This window comes from Lagenorhynchus albirostris, chromosome 8, assembly GCF_949774975.1.
Source record: "Lagenorhynchus albirostris chromosome 8, mLagAlb1.1, whole genome shotgun sequence".
Classification (NCBI taxonomy): Eukaryota; Metazoa; Chordata; class Mammalia; order Artiodactyla; family Delphinidae; genus Lagenorhynchus; species Lagenorhynchus albirostris.
In genome coordinates, this window is record NC_083102.1 from 83,197,916 (window position 1) to 83,214,524 (window position 16,609).

Consider the following 16,609-nt stretch of genomic DNA (forward strand, 5'->3'; position numbering starts at 1 on the left):
AACCTCCAAAAAGGAACCAAAAGTCAACCCTCCACTGCTAAAGTCAAACTAGGAAAAAGAAAAATGTTTTCAAACATTCCAAGAATAAGCCAACATTCTGTTTATAGGAACTAGAATGCTGGAACTCTGGGCAAAAGGGTAGAGCAGAATGGGAGTAAGACAGACAAAGAGGATGACTGCTGGGCCAACAAGACAGGGATGCGGTGACGGGAATTTCTACAGAGAAAAGGTGTAGGGAACAGCAAGAGACTAAAGCTAGAAAAGAGAGCTGAAGAAATTCAGTTACCTGAAGATTTGTAAATCACTGTGAAAGCTTTCTAATGTTATTGGTATGGAGAAAAAAATTCCCTAACTTCAGAAAATCGCAACTCTGCTACACCTTTCTGACGGCTCTCACTATAGTTCGTGGTAGAGATGCAACTTTGGGTTCTGTGTTACACATTGAAGTATATTTAATTGTTAGTCTAGAACAGTGATTCTCAGTCAAGATTAAATTTTGCCCCCAGGGGACGTTTGGGGGATATCTGGAGACTTTTCTGGGTCACGAGTGGATGGGGGCTGCTCCTGGCATCTAAAAGGTGGGTGCCAAAGATTCTGCTTAACATCCTACAATGCACAAGACAGTCCGCACAACAAAGAATTATTCCACCCAAAATATCAACAGTGCTGAAGTTGAGAAACACTGATCTCTTCTGAATATAAGCAAAAGCCAACTTGTCGGACCTTGATCCTAGGCCATCTCTCTCTAACAGACATCTATGTAAAGCATAAAACACCACCAGAGGACTCATTTTCCAATGCTTTAAACATGGTGGATGGCTGACTCAAACTCAGAGTCACACAACACACTGAAATAATATAACAGAGCAGGAGTGCAGAAACTGCAGGAAAAGAACTTTTCAACCCTTTTTTCCATTTTTATCGCAAGCACATTGAATTCGGAAGAGGAGGACCTACACGTTTCCATACAAAGGTGTGTCTCTTCTGTGCTCAATACGCTAAAATACACTGACTTCCTCAAAAGACAATATTTCTCATTAATGTAAAAACCTAAGTAAACAGTATTAACTGAGAAAGATTTACGTTGGGGCGCGGGGGTGCAGAAAACCACCAGGTCTTTAAAATGCAAAGTTATTTCACAGTTACTTGCAGAATGACTCAGATCATTATTACTTTTAGTCATGCCAAGTTTGCTGCTTCTAAGCCTACTAGTAATGGAGAAAAAACCCACCATTTTTCCTGCAGTCATTAAACCAATGAAACAGAAGCTTACCGAAAACAGGTTTGTGCGATAGTATTTGTTTTATTGTAACTGTTATAAAAATAAAAGCAGTCGCTGCCAGTGCAAATAAAGATTGAGAAATCTTTCACCTACTTCACTGCCTACAGGGTGTGTTTGGGGGGTACGGGGATGCAAACATAAGAAAACCCTAACTCACACATCAACAAATCTTAAGCTGCGGGTATTTTCCTAATGTATCCCTTAATCAAAATCCTGGCTTACTCTTTTTACGTTCCCTCCCTTCAAACAACTGCAGAAGACCTCCACAGAGCGTTTCACCAGGAGTACAATACTAAGAACAAATCAGAGCCTTGCGTGTACCTGGCAAATCTCATTCATCTGAAGCCGTGGCGGCAGAAAAGAGAATCCTGTTGTCCAATGTGACCCACTCACACCTTTCACAACGGTTTTCACCGCTCGAGTATCATTTTTGAAGCCAGTGTGACCTAACTTTGATGGTTTCCATGTCCCCACCGTAATAAAAATCCAGCGTCCAGCATAGCCTACTTCCTTACGCAAGATAAATATAATCAGTGCTCCCCTAACACTTACTGAGTCGCCACAGGAAGTTCAACAGAAAAACACAATTCAACCCTACGGAGACCCCACAAAAGGTGCACTGATTTCACAAAACGTGGCACTCGTGACATGAGGAAACCACAACCGCGATACGACACCTTGTAGAAAGGGTTTTCGCGCGGGGGAGGGGTGGAGGGTGGGATGTGCTTTTACTTCCTTGTAGCCAGTGCCCTTTCATCTTCACAAAGCTGAGCTAACTTCAGAGAAAAGGGGCTCCTCGCGATCCGCTCCTCGGCTCCTGGCGGGATCCACACCGAGGCACGCGAGTAAAGCCCCTGCTCCGCCGCGGGCGAGTTTCCCCCAGCCAAGGGAACGGAGAGGAAGGGGACCGGGGAGAGGGGCACCCGCCTCGGCTCTGCGCCGCGCCGCACAAGCTCACGCTCCGAAAGCATCCTCGGGCGCTACAAGACGAGCCCTCCGCCGCTTTGGCACGTCCCCTCCGGGCTTCCCAGTGCCGAGGAGCCCGCGCCCAGCACACCCGCCAGACTCCCTGGCCCCAGGCCGGCTGGGGGCCCCCGTCCGCCAACCCGGCCCGGCCGCCCTTACCGAGCAGCAGCAGCTTGACCTCGCGCGCCGCCTTCTCGCCATCCTCGCGGAGGTTCCGGTCGATCATCTTACTCCGCTCCACCGCCGCCTTGTCCTCGGCGCTCAGCGTACAGCCCATTGTGCCAGGAGCGAGAGCTGGCCGCCGCTCCCTTCAAGTCCGGCGCGCTGCCTTGAAACACAGGTGAATTCTTTCTTCCTGGATACCGGCGTTCGAATTCCTCCCGACGCCGGCCACACCACCCCCACCCACTTCCGAAACGGACCTAGGGAAGCGCTGTCTGCAAAGGAGCTAGCAGCACCGCGCAGCTCTTGCCTACGGCCGGGCTCCGCGCCTCGCTTCCCTCCGCGGCCCCGAAGTCTTGCGTTTCCAGGCTCTGGGTACAGCCACCGGTGGCCTCCTGCTGGTGGCCGCGCCGCAACCTCTAGAAGCCCGGCGCTGCTCGGCGTCCGCGCGCCGCCGCGGCCCCGCCCCTGCTCGCCCCTCCCGCCGCCCCGCGACCACTCCCAGAGCGCGCGCCCGAACACGAGCCCTCGGACATTACCCCCTCGGACATTACCCCCTCGGACGGGTGCGCGCGCCCACGCTGCCGCGGACGCCGGCGCTCCACAGCCCCAGAGGGCCGGCGACCGCGCGCGCCCTTGGGGAGCGCCCCCGGAAGGCCGAACGTCGCGGCGAGGTCCCCTACCTTAATTCCTCCGCGGGAGTGTGATAATTTCTTCCCGTTTACTCACACCCAGGGATGTGTTCGGACCTGCCCCTTAGGGGTGCGGGTGGGAGAGCTGCCAAAGTTGGAAACCGAAAAAAGCCAGTCCTGGGCGTTTGAGCATGCCCAGCTCGGGCAGGCGCGCGAGGGTTTTTCCAAATGTAAACGCGTGTCAGCTGGCCTTCAGGGGTGAGGGAAATAGAGGGAGCTGGGGCCGGGAATGGAACCGTGGAGAAAGCAGAGAGGGTAAAGTGGGGAACAGAAAAGTCTGGGGACGATAGGAGGTCAACTTTCTTCCGCTGTTTTCTTTTTGCCTTCTCTCCTCCCTCCTTCCATCCACTCTCACGTCCCTTTCCACAAGCAAAGAACATTTTGAAGGATTTCCTCAAACCTGAGAAAATGTAAGATAAAGAATCAAAGAGCATATTTTTTTCTCCTATCCATGCAATTTTATGTGCCATAAATTTTATTCAGAAAGTCTTTTCCATACTGTGTCCATTCATCCCACTTTCAAAATTATCCACAAAATGTCCAAGGATTGCCAAAATGATGGGATACTCTACAGCATTAAAAGTTATAGAATAATATTTAGTGATATAGGAGAGATATTTATATTTTAAATGAAATAGAATTTTTAAAGCAATGTGAAAAGTACGATAATGTTTTTCTTAAATAACAGATACATGTTGATAAAGTTATTTGAAAGAACGCCATTTAACATTAGAAGAGACCATAATCGTCACTTAGCCCAACCTCTCCATACGACGCAGATTTCACAGCTGCTACCTATTCCCTCCTGCCACAGATTCAGACATATTCCTGGCTTACATGTTTTCATTGACTGAGAATTCAGAAACGCAGGGGCATCAAAGTCTACTGCTAGATTGCTCTCGGATATTTCTTACTTGCATTAAGCAAAATCAACCCTTAAAGGATTGAAACAATAGAAACGTTTTATTTTCTCTACAGTACCAGGGTAATTATATTTTCGAATGGATAAGCTTTAAAAAGGAGCATATTTTTAAATAAGACCAAACGACACACCCACACAAACAAATCTCCACACCTTAACTGACCTCCTCTGGGGCGACATGGAAGCTTCCAGGCCAAGTTCTGAACCAATATTTATGACCATGTTAGTAAATCATAAGCCACTGGGCATGTCATTCCTTATTGCAGGCCTTGGCTTCCTCACCCATGAAATGAGATGGAGTTGATCCAGACCATCCTCCATCCATCCAGCTCTACCTGGTCTGGGGGAAATAGCTTCTGTGGCCCTTGGAGGCATTTCACCCAGCACGGTATGAATGAGCATAGGTTTAAGGTCTGGTCTCTCCCAGTCACTTGTACGACTACACTTTTCCCTTATAGACATCACAGGAAATGTTAACTGATTATAAGATGGGGTTGGTAGCAAAGAAAATCATCTTTGATGTGTTCAAAAATTAGGAAATTGCTCTGATGGAAACCAAAGAGCAACCATCTGGAAGTCTTATTTTCTAAAAAACATTCGTAAAAACTGGGCTTGAGTTTTCCAGGAAGGTAAGGCTGAGCTGATGCTACAGGAAGAACAGCCTTAGAGTGGGTCTCCTAAGCAAGGCCTGTGGGCTAGCAGAGGTTGCCAGTTTCCTCCTTATTGGACATGCCCCCTCCTGTTCTCCTGCAATAGTCAACCCTGCTGGGCTCAAGAGCTGCAATTTCAAGAACTGCCTCAACTTTTCCTATGGCCTTTTGTAATATACCAACAAAAAGGAACAAGCTTTAAATTGTATTTAATCACCTCCTACCCTCTTTGTATTTCTTGGCAGTCTAAATGCTGATGTTCATCAGAGAGTCTGGAATTAAACTTGACAGAGTGAGCTTTCAACATAGTGTTTACATATTACCACTCGGGATTATCTGTGAGTCTTTCCTATAAGCTTTCACGCCATATGGAGTATGGGACCACCAACTGCAAGAAAAGAGGAAGCAATCATGACTGAGTACTAGTGGAAATGACTACAAAACTTGTGTTTTGGAGAAAAGAAAGCTGAACAGAATGGTACATGTTACCCCTCTGATTTGTCAAGTCGGTGAGGAGTTAAAATACAATATATGGATGAATAAGAACTGAAAATTAGCTTTATTATGAAGCTAAACTTCTGAGAGGATGCAGAAAAATGGAGTGAGCAGTATGAGGGGAAATTCCAAGAGGAGAAAGTTTTGAAAAAACTTTAGAAGGAAGACAGGACTGGGAATTGAGGGGGAGTTTCCAGGGCTTTGTGTTGGTCAACTCAGGCTGCCATAACAAAATACCATAGGCTGGGTGACTTAAACAAGAGGAATTTATTTCTCACAGTTCTGGATGCTGAGAAGTCCAAGATCAAAGTACGAGCCAATTTAGTTTCCCGGTGAGGACTCTCCTCCTGGCTTTCAGATGGCTACCTTCTCGCTGTGCTCTCACTATGTGGAGAGAAAGAGCTCTATTCTCTCTCACTCTTCTTATAAGGACACTAATCCCATCATGGGGGCCCCACCGTCATAACCTCATCCAAACCTAATTACCTACCAAAGGCCCCACCTCCAAATTCCATCATACTGGAGTGAGGGCTTCAACAAATGAATGGGGTTGGGAGGGGGGCACAAACATTCACTTCATAACAGGGTATATTTTAAGAGGAATAATCAGCTAAAAGGGTTAAGTGCAAAGTACATGATGGAAATAACAGTTGTTTTAAAATCAAAATGTAGTTTGGTTGTAAAGAATGATAGGAAGTATGGCACAAAGTTGAAAGAGAGCTTTAAATGTTAAGGTGAAGAGGTGGACTTTTTTACAACGGACACTAAGTGTTCCCTACATTCTCCTGAGCTGGGTAATAGGTGTAAAAAAAAAAAAAAAAAAAAGCTTTTACCCAACAAAACAAGTGGTGTTACCAGCAAGTGGATTGTGTTAATAGTCCAGATATGAGGTGGTGAGAATCATTCAAATTAACAATTTACATAATTATGATGTTGAAAGATATGATTCAACAACCTTGTCAAGCAGGTGGAAAAAATAGTATTAACTCATCTATTTTATAGAGAGTGAAATTGATATACAGATGTTGAAGCAATCTACCTCAGAGTACTGTTTTCCCTTATGGACATCATATGTTTTAAGCAACTATATTGAGATATAATTCACATACCATATTATTTATCCATTGAAAGTATAACATTCAATGGTTTCTAGTATATTCACAGAGTTGTGTGACCATCACAACAATCATTTCTCAAACATTTTCATTACCTGCAAAAGAAACCCCATACCCTATAGCCATTATTCCCCTAATCTTTCCACCTTCCCTGCTACGCCCAGTCCTAGGCAACCAATAATCTACTTCCTGTCTCTATAGATTTACGCATTCTGGACATTTTATATAAAAGGAACCATGTATGTGGTCTTTTGTCTATGCCTTCTTTCACTTAGTGTAAAATTTTCAAGGTTCATCCATGTTGTGGCATGTATAGTACTTCATTTCTTTTTGTTGCTGAATAACACTGAGCATCATATGTTAAGAAAGAGACATACGTTAAAAGACAAATTGAGACACATTCAGCTGAGAGCATCTAGGTCTTAAAGTCCCAAACTGTGTCATAAGGAATAACTGAAGAAACTAGGGACATTTAATGCAGGAATGAGAAGATACAAAGTGACATGATAGCTATTTATAAATGGTTGAAGAGATATCATAAATCAGAGGGAATAGACATCTTCCGTCTGGGTTCAAGGTGGTGGATTTAAGACCTATTGGAAGAAAGCTATAGGCAACAAATTTTACCTTGAAGTGAAAAAAAAAAAGTGTACAATTGCCGCTGAAGGAAATAGGGAACCTCAGAAACTCGTTTATTCTTGACTAAGATGTAAAACTCTAGACTGGATGATCATATATTGGGAAAGATCTAGAGATCGATGAACTTTTGGGATCCCTTACAACCTTGAGATTCTGTATCAGTCAGAAGCCAAATGGGATTAGTGTGAGAAATGATATTAAAATCCAGAAACTCCTTCTGTTCTTCAACCCTTTTCTTACTCATCCTGCCATGAGATATACAAGCAGAAGGGGGAAAGGAGAGTTTACGTGAGACATGTTGGCTTGGTGTATTGATGGATTAATGTGGGGATGAGGATGAACCAGAGAAGAGAGAGTCAGGACAACCAGATGTGTACACACACACACACACACACACACACACACACACAGAGAGAGACAACCGAAGGGCAGTGTGTGTCTTTGGCTAAGTTGGGAGCAGACGTAATATGCGGACACCTTTCCATTGTCTACATTGAGGGTTTTGCTCTCTAAGTAAGGAGAGAGTCTGGTTTGGGGAGAGGCTATAAATAACTGGAGAATAGCGGGGCTAGCATGGCATCCGTACCTGTCCATAGTTAGAAAGGCCCCAAACCAAAACCATTTTTGTTGGAGATGTTGTGAGATTCTGGGCAAAGGTTGAAATACAAAAGCTCATTGAATTATTACTGAAAGACTTTAAAAGACAAGCAGCACCCTTCGGTTTACAAGTTACAACACTGTGGGGCAGAGATAACATAAAGGCCATTGTCTCTGCATGGAGCATATCACCACCCAGGCACCAGCACGTTGGTGGACTGAAAGCACACAGAGACAGCCCTTGAGTATGGACATTTACATGCTCCTGATGGGCACTGCACCACTGGCAATGCTCAGTCTCCCTCATTTAGCCTCACAGACAGCAGCCATGACAGAAGAGAACTGGAAAAGAAGAGGAAAAACATGTAAGGTATTAGGCAGTGACTTCAACCATCAGACTGGTTTACGAGCACATGTGAATATGATGCCAATTTCCTGCTGAAGCAGGTAGATCTTGAAGTCACTGCCCATGAGGCCAGGGGGCACTGAGGAATATAACAGTACATAAGTAAAGGAGGGAGATGTTTAAGAAAAAAAAAAAGGTAATATATTATTTCAAACGCATCAAAAATACTCCCAGGGACAAGTATAAACAAAAGAGAATTGGAAATAGTATTATGGTAGAAGAAGCTCTAAGCAGGTAATCAAATAACCTTGGAGCAATTCAAAGCTCTATTTTCAACTGCATATCTATCTTTGAAAGTCCCTTAACTTATATAAACTGCAATATCCCTACCTATAAAAGTGTGTTGAATTAGATCATCGGCAAGATACCAATAATTCTGAATTCCTTTGAGTCTGTCATTTCAACAGTAGATGGTTGGTACAGATGAACCGGTTTGCAGGGCAGAAATTGAGACACAGATGTAGAGAACAAACGTATGGACACCAAAGGGGGAAAGCCACGGGGGGAGGGGGGCGTGGTGTGATGAATTGGGCGATTGGGATTGACATGTGTACACTGATGTGTATAAAATTGATGACTAATAAGAACCTGCTGTATAAAAAAAAAATGTGCCTTCTTGATAAAATGTTTTTGCGGGCTTCCCTGGTGGCGCAGTGGTTGAGAGTCCGCCTGCCGATGCAGGGGACACGGGTTCGTGCCCCGGTCCGGGAAGATCCCACGTGCCGAGGAGCGGCTGGGCCCGTGAGCCATGGCCGCTGAGCCTGCGCGTCCGGAGCCTGGGCTCCGCAACGGGAGAGGCCACAACAGTGAGAGGGCCACGTACCGCAAAAACAAAAACAACAACAACAAAAAAAAAAAACCCCACTTTGCTCTATGTATTTATTAAGAACTTTGGGAAAAAAAAAAAAAAAACAGTAGATGGTTGGCAAATATACCAAAGTAGTTTGATGTACTGCTGTGAGTGGAAGCCATACCATGTAAAATTAAGGAGTAAGTAAGTGCTGAGAATGCAGAGATTAATGAGGAAATTTTCCAGAATTTTTAACCATGGAAAGTGGTAGACACATGGGATGGTAGAAGGAGAAGTGGGTTTGGGATTTGTTGTTTCATTTAAGCCATGACTCTTCTTCCCAAGTATTAGGCAGGGGTAGAAAAGGAAATTGTTACTATGCTAAGGAAAGAACATGGCTGCCCCACTCTCTGACCTCTACCTCTGATTTTTCCATCTCACGTCCTCTGAAACCTCATCACCATCAATTCTTCAATCCACAGAGACCTTCCATCCATTGACCATATGCCTTTTCCCTGTCCCTCATGCCCTGTCATGTGATAATTTCTCTCCTTAAGCAACTTATGCATCTTGTGCCAGGATAATCATTCTTTTGCAGATACCCTCAAAACATCCCCAGCGTTGTATTCAACAGAAAAACCTCAAATTTGGTTAAATCAACTCTTGGCCTATCTGTGTCTGTACCTGTACAACTGAGCTTGACTGGTAGAAAACACAGTACTCAGCAGCTCTATCCTTCCATTTGCTCAGGCCAAAAAGCTGGCATCATCTTTGATTCCTCCCTTTCCCTCAACCCCCGGAGGAAATCCTGTTTACTCTGCCTTCAGATATATTCAGAATTTGGCCAAACATCACCATCCATTGATATATCCTAGTTTGAGATATTGATGGCATATCACAATAGCCTGCTTTCTTGGCCCTCTGTCTCCACCATTATCCCCTCCTATTTACTATCTAGCAACCAGAGTCATCCTTTTAGAATTGTCACTCCTTTACTAAGAACTACACATCCATTTACTTTCCATCTTACTTAGAGAAAAATCCCACCTAAAGTTCTTATGATGACATACAAGGATTTACCTGGTTTATCAAGTTCACTTCTTTCACCCTAAATATTACTTCCTACCATTCTCCTCGCTCTCAGTGGTTCAGCCTCACTGACCTGCACTCTATTCTTTGAACTTGCCAAACATGCTTGTCATGGGACCTTTGTACTTATGTTCTCCCTGCCTGGAACACTCTTCCTCCAGATAGCTGCTTGGATGACTCTCTTACAACATCTCAGTTAAATGCCACCTTATCAGGGAGATATATTGCTTAACCGCCCACATGTCACTCTTCATTCCCTTACTATGCACTGCCATTTCTTTATAACTCTTATCATATCACAACTTATTTTTGTGATTTGTTTGCTGCCTGTCTTTGCTCACTTGAACATAAATTCAAAAGACAAAAAAAATTTGTCTCTTTTGTTTACTGTTTTATCTCCAATCGCTAGCACAGTAAATACCCATATTAAATAAATAAAGGGAAGGAGCTGGATTTAGAATATAAATCTAGTCTTCTATACCATTCATTCATTCGTTCAACAATATTAATTAAAGACCTGACATGAGTCAGGCAATGCTCTTAGCACTGGAAATGAGGGGGTGAATAAGACTTACTTTGTTGGGATGGAGCAATGGTAGAAGAGAGATGTTAAATAGGTAGGTAAGTGGATCAATTAAACAGGACACAATTAAAAATAGTTGTAAGTGCTATGAAGATAAAGAGTTTTACAAAAAGAGTATACCAGTTCATGTCTTCTGAGAAGCAAACTCCAAGACAGAATTAGACATGCAAGAGGTTTATTGGGGGAAATGCCTGTGAAGGATAAATGAGAGCAGGGAGAGATGGGGAGGACCTTCAAATGGGATGCAGCTCTGACATCTGGGGAAGGAGAGAAGGAAAGAAGAATTGGGTAGGAAGAATCTCAGACTATGGTACGACTCTGAGAAAGTCTTGGCCAGGCCAAGCGGGCTCCCTTCCCTGACTCCTGAGGAAATACTGCTCATTAGAGGGGTCCTACCTTGGGCAGAAACAGCCTGGGTCTAGTATCCCTGTGATGCTTAGGGATGGACTCTGGGCAGCCTCAGATGTGAACACTGCAGTGGATCTAAAGACGGGGCAGTCGGAGGTGGTCAGCCAACTACACTCCCCTAAAGTGGGATCTTAGTGAGACGCTTTCATGGCTACAGCAGGGAGTTACTCTGAGGGAAGAACTGCTTTCAACTGAGGGTTCAGGGAGATCAGTCTGAGGAGGTGACACTTTTGAACTGAGAATTGGAGGAGAAGAAGGAACCAGATGAGGGGGAAGAGGATTCCAATCTCTCTCATTGCAAAGTACCAGTGCCAAGTCCCCAGGATAGAACTGAGGTTGGCCTAATCAAGGAACCCACAGGTCAGTTTGGCGGAAGCGTAATAGTGAAGCAGAGAGTGGTGGGAATGAGAACGGAGAGGGCTGCAAGGGAGGTGGGGCAGATCCCGTAGAGCTGGGCAGGCCATTCTCAGGTGCTCAGAATTTCTTCTAACTTTATTCTAAATTGGAAGCTGTAAGCCTCAGTTTCTTCCACAAAACTGGATACATCAGCAGATGTGTTTTCATGATTAAATAACATCAAGTGTAACACAGTTCCTGGCACATCATGTGCTCCTAATTATAGTACTTTTTCTTTCTGCTTTGTCAGATCCAAGAGTTTAAGTATTTTACTTTTACACAAAATAGGAGAGAGAAGAGATTAAGGTGAAGAGGACAACTAAGAGCATTGAGGGCCAAGATGAAGGGTTTGGGTAAGATCCAGAGAGGAGAAATTATATAATAGTCAAATTCATGATATACTATCTATTTGTATCGTGATGGACAATGCTAAAAAGTTTGAATGTTGTTGGGATTCCTATTTGTCTTCTCTATTCCTGGTTCTGCTACTCTTTGTGAGAGAATAAGCCTAAGAATAAGGTCATGTCTTTTTTTTTTTTTTCTCCCATTTATTTGTTTGACCTTGCCAAAATTTCAAAACGCGGTTCTAAAAAAGGATGAAGCAAACCTTGGGCCGAGCTTGAAGCATAAGCTAACTTCTCAAGGAAAGAGCTACCTGGCTTTATTAAAGTTTATGTGTTTATTTACTACACTGGATTTAAAAAAAAATAGGTATGTTGACACCTTCCCCGCGGTTTATGCTTCCTGCTGGCTCAGCTGTTCTTCTGTAGCTCTCTCTTTAAACTGTGAAACTGGCATGTGTGTCTCTTGTTCAGCTCAGCAGGAACTGCAACAGAAGGGTTTATAAGGACTGGAATTAGGAGCCAGGCCAAGGGAATTCAGGGAAGCACTTACTGCTTTTCTGTCCTAATTACCAGTATTGGCAATATTATTCCAAATCACGGTAGTAAGGAGTTTAGCATTCGTTGACTATCAACACCTTATTAGGCTATGTATGGATTAGGGGCTAAAAGGGACAAAATTATGTTTTATATTAAGTTATTAAGAAATGAGTTCTTTGTAAGAGTTCAGGGTCACTGAATGGGGAAAAAAAAAACGTATGAGCAACTTCAAGGCATGAAATTTTCAAGGTTTTCCTTGAAAAAGAACCACAGTACTCAACCACTAATTGACTATTTTACTCAACCACAGGAAAATAGAGAGTCAATCAGTCAAATGCTGAAGATCAGACCTTAAATCTTCTATGAGAATAGCGACTGGGGGTAAAATTTATGTGTTGGCAGAAAATCTCTGGTCACCCCACCCTGGGCCTGGCCTGTCCTTGCGCCCTCTATTCCCAGCTCACTGTTACTCTACGCTTAACACCCAGGAAGAGAAATTCAGTAACTCAGGAACATGGCATGGGTGCTGGTACGTACATTGGTTTCCACCTGGGATCCACGCTCTCCTTGCATATCCTGCTTCTAATTCCCGTGGGCTGGGCAGATGGAGGCCTGGCCTCGGCAGAGCTGCTCTCTGCCCTTTGATGCGCTCTGGGTAGGTGCGTGGGCTCAAGGCCTGCCTGGGGTACACTGTTTTTCACAAGCATGCTGAGTGCGTTGGCCCACAAATGTTTAATGTGTGTTGACTGGGAAGTGCTGCTTAGCCCTCAGGCTTCAGCCACAAGTTCACCCTCATCGTTTTACCAAAGCTCTGCTTCAGACACCTGGTGCTGCACAGCTGCTGACAGAGTGGGGCTCTGATTCACAACGCGCTCCTGTTCCTTTCCTAAACAGCTCCTTTCGGACACCTGGGTGAGCGAGAGTGTCTACGTTGGTGGAGCACCTTCCAAGCCCTTCTTGGTCCTAGAAAGTAAAATTTTAAATAATTATCAAAGCTTTACCCTTAGCTTCTAAAATTGTCAAAGCAGAGAGACAACTGATCTATCCTATGTTGAGTCACTAGCAATTGCTTTTTCAACAACAAGAAGAAGTTTATGCTGAGAAAAGTATCTAAAAATCACAAAACAGAGCCAGAATATTGAGAAAGGTAAGGTAAAAAAGGGCATTGGCTCTTCTTTAGAAGTTCATCAGATTATTCAGACTCCTTTTTAACGTATAGTGGTTGAGGGAATTTCGGCAAGCATAGGAAAACAATGAAAAGGAAAATGTAGCAATGGAAGTAGAGATTGCAGTGGAGTCAGTGTTCATTTTCAGAATGATTTTATTATCCTGAATTTATACCCAATTAGAAATGTGATGTTGTTAGTTTTTTTTAAATTGGGATATAATCCATGTATAAAATTCACCATTTTAAAGTGTACAATTCAATGATTTTTAATAAATTTATAAGATTGCGCAACCATTACCACTAAATCCAAGACACTTTTATCACTCCGAAAAAGAGATCTCATGCCCTTTAGCAATCATTCCCAACTCCCTACCCACCCCAGCCCCTGGCAACTACTAATCTACTTTTTGACTCTATGCATTTGCCTATTCTAGACATTTCATGTAAATGGAATCATACTATATGTGGCCCTTTGTGTCTGGCTTCTTTTATTTAGCATATTGTTTTTAAGTTTCATCCATGGTGTAGCCTGTATGAGTCTTCATTTCTTTTTATTGCTGATAATATTATTCCACTGTATGGATAAGCCACATTTTGTTTTTCCATTCATCAGTTGGTAGACATTTGGGTTGTTTCCACTTTGGGGCTATTGTGAATAGTGCTGATATGAACATTTGTGCATAAGTATTTGTTTGAATACATGTTTTCATTTATCTTGGGCATATACTAGGAGGGGAATTGCTGGGTCATATGGTAACTCTATGTTTAATTTTTTGAGGATGTGCCAAGCTGTTTTCCAAAGTGTCTGCACCATTACATTCCCACCAGCAATGTATGAGGGTTGATGAGGTTAGTTTCAGAATCTTAACTATTCAGTTCTGCTGCTGAAACCGGATCAGGCTTTGTGTGACACTGCGATTTCAAAGAGTACTTAAAAAAATCAAAAACACTGTGAACTGCATGGTCCTCCATTACTATTTAGTCTTTTTTATTTTACAATTGTAAGATTCACTTTGGTCAAACTATTCTTGCTCAGAAGCAAGGGGTTGTCACCTACTACAGCGCTGGTCACAGAATAGGAATTCAACAAATATATATTAAATGAGTAGATGAATGAATAAGAGGTAATCTTAGTGGTTTCATTAAAAGCGTTTAAAAAACATTAAAAGCATTTTGTGAAAAGCAATGTCTTCTTGATTCTACCTGTATGCTACCCCTGTTCTGTTAGTGTCATAACATTTGAAGGAAATAAAGAAAATTCAGTGCAGTAACATGAGCCCAGGAGTCAGGAAACATATAGGCTTCGGTCCTGCTCTGAGACTAATTGCCCATAAGACACTGGGTAAATGATTTTTAGTTTCCTCATCTGTCAAACACTAATGATGTGTTTTAATTACTTGACAAGTTGTTGGGCAGATCATAGGGAATAATATATGTATAGCCCTGACTCAGCTGCTGCCTCGCTGCCCTTGAGATCCTGGGTGGTGTATGCTCTGCCTCTCATAAGCAAGGGGCTTTTTCGCTTCTGCATACATTTCTTCTCTTCCTTACTGATCTGGTCCAGACGAACTTAAGTTACACACACACACACACACACACACACACACACACACACATACTTACCTCATTTACATAATGTCTACAGAGCAGACATATAACCCAAATTACACAGAATCAATTAAAAACCATATTGAGTTATTTTCCTCCTTAAAGGACTTTTTTGGGTTAGATGGAAGCTGAGGCTTATTCTACCACCAGGGAGATTTTTACAACTTCTTTACTCCATGCTGCTTTGATGCACAGCATTTCTTGGACTCTTGGCCTCCCTGTTTCCTTTCTTCTTTTTCCTCCCCAGTTGTCTTAAGAGCTGAATCCAATGCCTTTCATTTTCTGGAACGGAGAACCCTCAAGCACTCTTTTGTTCTTGGGACTCAGGTGGTACCCACACCCTCAAGATCTCACATTTCTTTCGAATATCTTGCCAAAGTATTTTTTTCTCCTCAACAAAAATAGTTTCATCCCTCAGAGAATTCTATATGTTGTTTATTAAAACATTTTTTCACCTCACTCACATGCGAAAATGCTTTCGAAAGTAAAGGGGAATAGTGGATACCTAAGGGATTTGATGTCTGACAGCCCCTTTTCTAGGGAAGGAGAAAGGGTCTATCCTTCCAGTCTATTGGAGAAGAGCAGTATTCACTGAACAGCCGTTTCGTTTGTCTTGTCCTTGATCATTGCTCACAATATAGGGCATGGGTGGGCACGTGATCCAAGCATAACCAGATTCCCCGTGAATTTGTAGTTGGAAATGAAAGAGATCAGTGTCTTTAGGTGGCTGGATCTGTAAAATATATGCTCTGGATCTGTGGGTAGCCGCATTTTCATTCATGGAAAAGCAGAAGAAATCTATCTTTAGATTAAAAAAAAAAAGCTTCAGGCAAATAGAAGAGAAGAGAGAAGTAACTGGTTTCAGTTTTTTCCCTAAGATCTTGATGTGCTCCTGATTTCATATACCAAGAGATGATTTTGCATCCTTATATTACAAACCTCTCTCCATGTTTTGCCCCCCTGAAGCTTCTTTGAGTTCATTTCTTTTGCTTGCAATCAGAAGATTCCTAATAAAAGAAATACTTACAGGGCTTTCCTGGTGGCGCAGTTGTTGAGAGTCCGCCTGCCAATGCAGGGGACATGGGTTCGTGCCCCGGTCCGGGAAGATCCCACTTGCCGCAGAGCGGCTGGGTCCGTGAGCCATGGCCACTGAGCCTGCGCGTCCGGAGCCTGTGCTCCACAACGGGAGAGGCCACGACAGTGAGAGGCCTGCGTACCGAAAAAAAAAAAAAAAAAGAAATACTTACAAAATGAGGACTTGTCATTGTTATTACTAATGAAATTTTTCTAAGCTTCCAAGAATAATCTCTCTTTTTGTTTACAAAATGTATTTATATGTTTTACCTCATTTGATTCTCATGACAACCCTGTGAAGTAGGTAGCACAAGATGTAGTGTCCCCATATTATATATGAGAAAATTAACTTTCAGAGATTAACCGACATACCCTTGCTAAAAATCAGTAACTGGCAGAGCCAGAAATAGAGGACAGACCTTCTTTCTGGTGCTTCTATGACACTGTAGGAATGATGCAGAGATGAGTGGCTTCTAACTGAATTACAATGTGTTTATATAAAAGGTGTAACTGTTAGAAATTTAACAATGCCTAGGTCCTACTTATTATCTATTTAACTTGAGTGAAATGTGGGACATAGGAGGCAAAACCCTTACTGCTGAAATAAATGGATGAAAAAGATTCAACTGTACTGCTCTTAACCAAGAAAGTCATATGATTTTATTTATGGGGTAAGTAGCATAACT

The 16,609-nt window shown here is 43.0% G+C and overlaps 1 protein-coding gene across 2 annotated transcripts in view; it reads right to left on the reverse strand.

Annotated features, from left to right (window-relative positions):
- Positions 1 to 3,104, reverse strand: part of GNAI1 (G protein subunit alpha i1) — a 90,065-nt gene extending 86,961 nt beyond the window's left edge. The window contains exons 1-2 of one of the 2 annotated variants that reach the window (XM_060157211.1): positions 2,965 to 3,104; positions 2,408 to 2,576 (exon numbers count right to left, since the gene is read on the reverse strand). In XM_060157211.1, coding sequence (XP_060013194.1) covers positions 2,408 to 2,525 — 118 coding nt within the window. In that variant the 5' untranslated portion in view covers positions 2,526 to 2,576; positions 2,965 to 3,104. Of the gene's footprint in view, positions 1 to 2,407; positions 2,577 to 2,670; positions 2,829 to 2,964 lie in introns of those variants that run through there. The other variant, XM_060157210.1, reaches the window with a different exon arrangement.
- Between the last annotated feature and the right edge of the window lie 13,505 nt (positions 3,105 to 16,609).